This window comes from Arachis ipaensis, chromosome B8 (genome assembly GCF_059453495.1).
Source record: "Arachis ipaensis isolate K30076 ecotype BB chromosome B8, ASM5945349v1, whole genome shotgun sequence".
Classification (NCBI taxonomy): domain Eukaryota; kingdom Viridiplantae; phylum Streptophyta; class Magnoliopsida; order Fabales; family Fabaceae; genus Arachis; species Arachis ipaensis.
The window spans coordinates 3,317,388-3,327,352 of NC_142443.1; the positions used below are offsets into that span (position 1 = coordinate 3,317,388).

General features: G+C 30.5%; 2 protein-coding genes across 2 annotated transcripts; one reads left to right on the plus strand and one right to left on the minus strand.

Moving 5' to 3' along the window:
- The first annotated feature begins 434 nt into the window (after nucleotides 1–434).
- LOC107613009 (uncharacterized) lies at nucleotides 435–4,924 on the plus strand. Its single transcript, XM_016314823.3, has 3 exons — nucleotides 435–688; nucleotides 917–1,057; nucleotides 4,302–4,924. Exons 1-3 carry the CDS (start codon nucleotides 674–676, stop codon nucleotides 4,791–4,793), a joined length of 648 nt encoding a protein of 215 aa, XP_016170309.1. The 5' UTR covers nucleotides 435–673; the 3' UTR covers nucleotides 4,794–4,924.
- A 2,108-nt stretch (nucleotides 4,925–7,032) lies between these two features.
- On the minus strand, nucleotides 7,033–9,470 carry LOC107613008 (putative E3 ubiquitin-protein ligase XBAT31). The gene is made up of 6 exons (XM_016314821.3): nucleotides 8,941–9,470; nucleotides 8,737–8,858; nucleotides 8,527–8,667; nucleotides 8,284–8,391; nucleotides 7,955–8,207; nucleotides 7,033–7,856 (listed from the first exon to the last, which is right to left on the minus strand). The coding sequence occupies exons 1-6, from the start codon at nucleotides 9,253–9,255 to the stop codon at nucleotides 7,473–7,475; spliced, it is 1,323 nt and encodes a 440-aa protein (XP_016170307.1). The 5' UTR covers nucleotides 9,256–9,470; the 3' UTR covers nucleotides 7,033–7,472.
- Nucleotides 9,471–9,965: the final 495 nt, after the last annotated feature.

Consider the following 9,965-nt stretch of genomic DNA (forward strand, 5'->3'; position numbering starts at 1 on the left):
TGTGAAGAATATAGGTGCTAGACATGGATGTGGGAGAACATGAATACTAGATATGGATGTAGGACAATTTGTTCTAAAACAATGGAAAAAGAAACTAGATAGTCCGAATTCTTTGTTAAAAAAAATTTATCCTCTAATCGGACAATTCGAGTTGTGTGAGAGGGAGAATTTGAACTTTGGCTAAGCTAATCGGACTGTCCAATTTTTGTATTCTAATTTTTTTAATTATTTAAACACAAATCGAAAGGTTGAATTTTTATCCATAAAATACCTATACACTCTGCGTCCTACACCATTCTTCTTTTCATATCTACTTTTCATATCTAGATTAAAAAGTGCACTTTAGTATACGGACACAATAAGTATGGTTCCATTTATGGTCAACAGTGGAAAAGAAAAAGCAGAGAAAATGGGTTCTTGCAAATGATCAACATTCTGCCACTCATTTTTTGACCCCATTATTCTTCTTTGTTGCTATGCCTCTCTCTTGTTCTTATCAAACAGATTTCATTTCACCATAGCATTCTTTCTTTCACAGCTCTTGCCTCTTGCTATAGATTTCAAATAATCAGAGTGTTACAGAGCAAACTGAAACAATGACGAATCCTTCAGTCTTGTCTAACATCTGAGCTTGGCCTTTGCGCCCAAAATATTGAACAACAACACTGCAAACATGGCTCATCAACAGGTACATTTTAAATTTAATAACCCATTAGCTTGTTCTTGTTTTTGGAACTATCCTCATGCATTATCTATTATATTGTAATGATTTCCGAGGATGTGGGTCTACAATTTTATTTATTTATTTGATATGCATTGATGAGATTCGTTTTCATTATCCATTGTCTGCTACCAAAAATGGACATTAATTATTTCTCTGAACACAATTGATTTGATTTTGATGTTTGTATGGTAGGATATTGAGGGGTGGCCATTGGGGTTATTGCAACCACTGAATAATGCAAGAAGTGGTAACAATTCAGGGTCAATATCATTCAACACTTTACTCACTTCTTCTTCTACAGATAATAATTCTTCATCTGATTTGGACACTCAGGTCACCACTACTACTCACTCAAATTTATCTTATTTTTAATCTCGGGTTAATGATGATAATTCCAATGAGCATGTTTCAGTTACTGCATGTGCCTAAAGTGATGAGACTAGAATAGAATATAGTGCCATTTTTTGTCTTCTTTTAATTTGTCCTGCATGCTTCTCTCATTGCTCTTATTTTATATGGTAGAAATTGGAATTGCCTTGAAATTCATCATTTTTTGGACAAATAAAAAGTTGTGCTACATACTTAAATGTCTGTGCCTAATTACCGAAGAGATGAGGAGGGCTAACTTCGAGGAAAACTTGAGAACTTAGAAAATAAGCAAATTAAATCAAGTTGGCAAAAATTATTTTTAATATAGAAATGAAGATAATATTTTAGTCGAATATTAATATTTAAAGTGTATTATAATATTGTAGAGGTATAAAAAATATATTTAATATATATTTTGTATGTTAGCTAGAATATTGACACGTGTTCAATATATATTTTATGTGATGACTTTTTACCTGTAAAATTCACTCATCTATAATTACACCAAATAATTTTATTTTTAAAAAATATACCAATATTTTTTTCATTTTAAGAGATATTCTTTAACAACTTCCTTTTTAATTTTTAAATAATAGTCATATAAAAAATAAAGTATGGATAACAGCAAAAGTAGATGATGTAATGCGCTTTGAAAAAGTAAAGCGTGAAAGTGTGAAACACACTTTAAAAAATAATTTATTATTAAAAAAAGAAAAACAAAAAAAACGTTAATTTTAAACTTTAAATTTTAGAACACTAAATCATAAATTTTAAATTTAAATTATTGATTTATAATACAATAAATAAAAAATTAAGAACTATTCAATTAAAAATAAAAAGTATTTAAAAATAAGTCCGAAATGTCTATACTTATAGAGTTCAAGTTAAGAAAAGAAGCACGAGTGCACTGCTAGGGGGTGATATTTACTAAAAGTATTTTGGAAAAATTAATAATTATATCTACTAAGTATATTTAAATTCTATTGATTATAGACTATCTTTATAACAATATAAGAAAAAAATGCGATATATAAATTAAATATTCTATAATTAATAATTATATATAATAGGTACAAATATTAAATCGAGATACCCATTCTATGATAAATTTACCTTCCATTTTTGTGCCTTTAGTGGGCCTAGTATTTTCGGCATTTGTAATAGCTTATTTATTCTTTATGTTCAAAAGAACAAGATCTTTTAGATAAGGATAATAGGCACAAATTAAGTATATTTTTTTAGATCAGAGAGCAACTTGATGAATAATCACTCCTAAAAGTTTACACCATAATAGTGCTAGTTGATGAGAGTTACTTCAAAAACAAAGAAGAATCAAGTCAAATTAATTTACTTGGGTTTGGTTTATTTATTCTAACAATTCCAAAGGAAAAAATTTAATATTAAAATTATTAAAGAAGATTAATTTTTATAATATTTAAAAAAATCAATTTAAAAAATAAATAAATATATCTTTAAATTGTTTTTTATTTTTTTTATAAATATATTTTTTAATTATCTATTATATTCAAATCTTTATTAATATTTAATACACTTTTATTTATAACAAAAATTTATTACTGTAATCTACCAATTTACTATTAGTAAATAACTTTATTATTTCACTACACTCTCAAAACCCAATATAGCAATAATATAAGAATAATGAAAAAAATATTTTTTGTTTTTATTCATTTTTTAAAAACTTAGAACACATATATGTAAACATAACTCACTTTTTTATTATTATTATTATTATTATTATTATTTTTTTTTTTTTTTTTCTTCGTTGTTATAATTATTTATACATATTTTCAAGTTAATTTTGTAGTTTCTTTTTGTAAGGAGTTAATTTTAATATTGTTGTTAAATAATGTGAATTTTCTCTTCATTATTAACTTTATGAAATTGAATTTGATCATAAAATTTAACAATGACAACCGATATAAAAACTTTACAAAATTAGTGTATTATAATTGAATTGAGTTCTTTTCATAATTTATAAAAAATATTAAAAATAAAATAAAATAAAAATATATATTCTCTTTCTTCTTCTCTTAGTTCTTATTGTGTTGTTGTCATGTTGGATTTGACAGTGTATTAAAATAAAGGTATAAAGTAAAATAACAAAATTATTTATAATAAAATTTAAATAAAAAATAAAGTAAGACTCAAAAATTGATTTGATGCATATAAAGACATAGTTAAAAAAGAAGAATGAGGAGGATGAAAAAAAATATTCAATTAAAAAAATAAATTTTTAAGAGAGAAATAAATAACAAAATTTAGAATATATTTGTTTTTAAATAAAAAATTTGTTTTTTAATATTTTATTAATTAATCCTTCTTAATAATTTTGATAAAAGTGAATCTCTTTTAATAATTAAATCTCGCCATTATTCTTTTAAGAGTAATTTTCCCAAGTATTTTTGTGAAAGAAATGGAAATTTGAAAATGGGTATGCAAGTTTCCGGTTTAGTCTTAATTTGGGAAGTTTGTTACGATTCATGAGTATAGCTTCGGACACTACACTCTACACTACATGTTATTTCATTTGTCGCAGTTCGTTTGTACACTTAATTAGTCTTGTTCTTTTTCCCAAAGGGGTTTTATTGTTTGTTAAGTTTTGATTTGTAGCATCTGTTGTTTATTACACTTTTGTATGAAATTTGGACATTCCTACGTAAGATTTTTATTTTTTGTTCCTTTATTAGTTAGTGAATGATTGTGTTTGGGTGATCTTACAATATCACAGATCTATTGAAACTTTATCAACTACGATCTTATAGGTACCAATTAGGTGCGCAATCTCCATGATACGTTCATATTTTACCTATATACAACTTTTAGTAATTAATTAATGCATATCAAATACTAAATTTGCATTTTAATTTGTGTACTGATAAAATTGTGATAGAATAGAAAAAGTAAAGAAAAAAATTTTTATTGATTGTTGATTGATTGAATTGAACTGAAGTGTGTTGTAAATTATGAGGGTAAAACTAAATATATAGAGAGCATTGTCCTATGAAAGATAAAAACAAATAAAGATAAGATAAGAACAACTAAAGATAAGATAATAAAGACTAAAATTGTAATTGAATTTATGTATTCTATTAAGCTGAATTTGTGGATCACGAGATTTTTTTATTATTATCATGGATTAAGGTGGAAGAGTAATTTAATATGTAACTTGAAATATATGAATCAGTCAACAGGGTCGTTTTACGTGGACAATAGTACCACACTTGGGAGCCTTATGGGTGTGTCCACAATATCAGAGCTTTCTAGAAGAGCACCTAATAATAATAAAACAGAACAAGGCTTGAACAAGATCAAGAAGCAGAACAACAACAGGTTCAGTTTCATGATCTCACGGTTATTGTGTCCAAGCTCATCATCAAGGACAAGAAATACTAAGAATAATAATAATAATAGTAATTCAAATAATGATGGTCCATCTCTTGGTGAATATCTTGCTGTGGAGAGAACAAGTAATAAGCCTATTATTTATTATGGACCTGATGATGAGATTGCATTGGCTGAAACCATTCATATTGCGGAGCCAAATTCATTATTTGTTAATGGCACTATTGCTCCACCTCAGACCAACAATAACAAGAAGAAGAAGAAGAAGAAACGGTTTCTTCGTTCATCACTTTTGGAGCTCTTTTCATGCGTTTGTGGCCCAAGCTTGGCCTAACTCTTCACTCTACCATCAACCAATATATGCAGGTTTTTTTTTTTAATTTTTTTTACCCTATATATATGGGTGATCAAATCTTAATTAAGCATTAAAATTCAATTCAATAACGAGAACTCTTATCTTTTAACTACCTCAATTCTTTTATCATAAAATAATTGTGCGTGTCAAATCTTAGGAATATAGGTCTAATAAGTCTAACTATTAAACTAACTTTTAATGATTAATTTAGGTCAATTTTTTTTATGGATAAAATATATTTTGGTAAAAATTTAAAAAATATTTCTAATTTTTATTTAGTTTTAATTTTGTCTAAAAAAATTTTGAGTTCATTAAATATATTCCTAACGACTAAATTTAAAAAAAAAAAATTATGATCAATTCAACAATAATTTCACAAAAATAACTTTCAATTAAAGCAAGGTAAATATAGTTGTCATGCATTATTGCTGAATTATTCTTATATTTGATGCAAATAAAAAATTTCTGAGACAAAATTAAAATAAAATAAAATTTAAGAATATTTTTAAAATTTTTAACAAATTTAAAAAAAAAAATAAATCTTAAATAATAAGTTTTACACCTTAGATTTTAAAGCTTTTAAACAAATGAGAGTTAAAAATGCAATTTTAACATTGAAGAACAAATTTAACTGATATTAATTTATTTAAACATTGATTTCTTATACATATCTGCACAGAAAGAAACAAAAAAGGAACCAATTAAGAATCAGAAGAAAGCAAAATCGATTTTGGCTAGCTTGAGCATGGATCAATTATTTGGTGAGTTAGTGGATAATGAAGTAGAACTTAAATAATTGACACTTGGTTGTTTTCTCCGGATTGGACCACTACAGATATTTGACAGAATTGTTCAACTAATTAACTAAAATGACCCCTACTTAGGGAGAAAATCACACACCTTGGAGGGTCAATAACAATCTACAGTTATATATATTCTAGATTGACAATTTTTTTAAAATATATCTCAAAAGTGAATTATATCTTAAAACATGCAGTACGTTAGTGGTGAAGAGTCAATGGTCATTGCCACATACCAATTTGGTTACACATTTTTATGTACATTATTGACATGGAATTATTTATTGGTTGTTGGGTTGTTGCCCAGTTAGTTAAGTATTTCATCACGAAAGTTTCTCTCTACACGTGATTCTGTTACGTGATGAAAACTTTTTTGTTGTAAATACTAAATAATTAACATTTACCATTTTTTGTTTACAAGTTTACACTTTACACTTACGTTGTTCATCATAATAATAATAATAATAATAGTAATGTCTATCAGATTATTAAGTTAGGTAAGAACCGTTGACATTTTCTTCCTACACTGGTTCTTATTCTTGAATTAATTATGCTTAGTGATTACTTAAAACTTGGGATATATAATCTATTGGCCCAACCCAACCTAAAATGGACAAAATACAAAAGTGAAACAGGGTACGTCTGCGATTAGTCATCTCATTAGAAATCAAATCGATTAGAAAAGTTTATATATGTGGCATAGAGTCCTGAATATAAAAATTAAAATTAAAAAATGTGTCATTGTTGTTATCCAGATTCATGTGAATCTGCAGCCACTTGGCCTGGATCCAAAAACGAAGGTTACGAGTTTCATAATTGTTTCCATTTTGTATAAACAAAAGGACTAAGTCCCATGTGACGTACTTGAATATGACCTATTCTTTCAGATATTTTTGCATCCAACTTGTCGGCAGACACCAATAATACTCATATCTTGCAAATTAGTTACTGCAATTCAACTTGTAAAAATATAAATGACGAATTAAAGAAACCATATAATAATGTCAACGCATACACATTATTTTCTAATGAGTTTCTTGCTTCTGCTTTTGAAACTTTGTAAGTGTAACCACAAAATATTAAGATGGACCGTTATTATTTTTTATTTATATTATTCACTATGATTGGAGATTGGAACTTGGAAGTTGGAAGTTCATCATCAAGTCAAACACAGCGTTTGCATCAGTGTGGCGTAATTGAGTAAGTGACACCTACACTGTAACTCTTGGCATTTCATCAATCAATCATCGTTCCTGTTTGTCCCTGCTGTCCTTCTATCTCATTCTGAATCAATGATATCAAGTTATCAACCATTATTATATCACATACAATTCCAAAATCCACGTGTCAACACTATGTAACATCATCTAATAAGTGCACAAATTATGTGAACGTAGAGACATGATCACATGACACTCTGATGAGTAAGTACTTCACTTTCGTATTCATATTTTATTGCTCATTTCACATGGTTACAAAGAAATACCAAATACACAGTTTTCATAATAAAATATTTATTATTGGAAGAGAAATCCAATTCCCGTCCACTTTACCTGTTTAATGTATAATAAAATTTGATTGAATGAGGACTATACTCTCAAAATCATCGACCCAAGTGATGCTTCTTCAATCTCAAGTAACAATAATTATAACAACAATCGTAGCTAGCTAGTAGAACAACATGACATGCTGGTCTTGTTTTTGGTACCTACCGCAAACTTCACTTCACTTGCACTTACTTCCACTGACTTTGCTTATTTCCCAAAATTACATAATATTCTTTGATCATGCCTTGCTGGTGAAGCACATATATATAGCTAGTAACCTTTTCTTGTTGCCAATTATGGAAGCATTGCATTCAGTCTTTGTGAATCCATTCATCATCAGCAGCAATCCTTCCAGAGCTGCGGCTACCCAACTTGGCGAATGATAGGCCTTTGAAGCTGCTACTGCCGCCCTCATTTGTGTTTCTTGTTTTTCTTGATGACTTGCTTAGTTTGGAACCATTATTGGTGTCTTGATCCACTTCCTCCTGAGCTTCCACCTTCACGGCCACCAGCCTGGCTATCGCGCTTCGACAGAAGGGACAAACCGGCGGCGTAAGGGCAGCCGTGGCAGGGTTTGGTTTGTTGTGGCAACATAGGGCTAATGTGCATTGTGCACACATCTGGTGCCCACAGTTCTGGACTTCAATTGTGCATTCTTGCTCAAAGCAAATGCAGCATAATGCTGACTCGCTAACCTGAAACAAATAATATCTTGTTAAATCCAATTTGAGAGATAGATGCAGAGTGGGTGGAATCGAATCGAATTGAATTGAATTGAATTGAATTGAATAACCTGAGAGATATTATCATCATCAGAATGAGATGGAGATGGGAGAGAGTAGGTGGTTGGCTTCAATAATATATTTTTCTCCCTCTCTCTGTTTGCATCCTTCAAGGCCTGCTCTAATAAGGCCTTGGCTTCTTGATTAAGTTCGCTGATGAACTTCAATGGAGAGGGCCACACAAGGGGCTCTGCAGACGAGGGATTCAGCAGTGATGCACATGCCCCATGCTTGTGCTTCATAGCTACCACATACGGTATTCTCCTGCACGCATAAACAATCAACATAAATCCATGGATATGTGAATGGTTCAATGCACTGAAACAGAACAAGACAATACCCGGATGCGTCGCGCTGAAGACGATCGGCGCCCCAAGCTAAGAGCTCGCGAATGCAATCCAGAGATCCACCTCTGGCCGCAACATGTAGGGGAGTGCTCCCTGGACATCTGCGAATTAAAGTGAAAACATACACCACCAACTCGTTCATTCATTTATCTAAATAACAATATCAAACAGAACAGAACAGAACAGAACAGAACAGAACAGAACAGAACAGAAGAGAAGAGATTAGTTTTCGTTACCCATATCCACCTGTTGAAGCACAAACAAGAGCTCCACTGTCTAACAGAACACGCACGCAGTCCGGCCTTCTTTGCCGAGCTGCCAAGTGTAATGGCGTTGCACCTTTGCCATCTCTGATATTTACAAACCGAGAAAATCCCCTGCAACAAAATTGACCAATTAATTTTGAAGGAGAAAGAGAAAGAGAAAGAGAAAGAGGAGTAACTAACCAAGAAGCAGCGACAGGACTAGATTGAGCAGCAGAAAGAATTGCCTTAAGGCAAGAAGAATGGCCGTAATAAGCTGAATAATGCAAGCATGTTCTTCCGTAAATAGAATCGAACATCAAAACCTGAAGATTATTGCAAGAGTGAGAAATAGAAATAGAAATAGAAACAGAGGAGAGTTGAAAATGGAAAGATTGATTCACAGACATTAGCTCCAGCTTGAAGAAGCTTCTGGACACAGTCGATCTTGCCGTGCATTGCTGCGAGCATGAGCGGGGTCTGCTTCTGGCGATTGAGAAGATCAGGATTAAGAGATCGATCGAGAAGGTTGGAAAGAATGTGGATGTGGCCTTTGGCAGCGGCAATATGAAGAGGAGAGTGGCGATCGTATACAGTGGTGTGGTGGAGGAGAGAAGGGTCGTGGTCTAAGAGGGAGGTGACGGTGAGAAGGTGACCGTGGTGGACGGCAGTGAAGAGGCCATGCTCGTGGTTGCCTGCTCTGCAGCTGAGGCCTTGACCCATGGTGTGCTGAGGCTGAGCCAGAGCCAGAGCCAGGCTGCCCTGCACACCCCCTGCCCCTGCCTTTATAAGACACTTGCAACCAAATATCAGATTCGATATTCACCGCTCTCTCCAATCCAATCAAATCAATCTACCTCCTCTTCCACAACTTAACAGTTACACCTATCCAACACTACTCTCAAATCAAAACCTTTCCAATTTTCATCCCCTACAACACTTTTTTATTTTTAAACTCTCTCATAAATTGTTCTCTAACAAAATTACTAGTAAAATTTTTTAAAATAATAAACTTAAACAAGTTAATTCAAATTAAATTTTTTTACAGTAATTATAAGGACTAATTTAAAAGTAGTTTGTCGGTATTTGTAGAATTTATTTGTCATTTTATTCTTATTTTAATATTTTATAATATAACAAAAATTAGTTAGTAAAAAAATTATGTGAGTTCTATGGTACCTTTTATTATGGTGCCTAAATTGTCTAATTTATTTTTAAAAATAAAAAATAAAATATTTAAAATTTATTAAATATTATTTATTTGCCTTTTTTAGTAAGTTAGGCATAATTTCAAAAGCATCGTAGCATTCATAAAAAAACTATAGGAAGAAAGAGAGTTACCCTATGTTCCAATTTTCATCTGTATCTAATTATATTATAAAAACTTAATAATAATAATATTAGAAAAACAATAAAATAATAATGATATAATG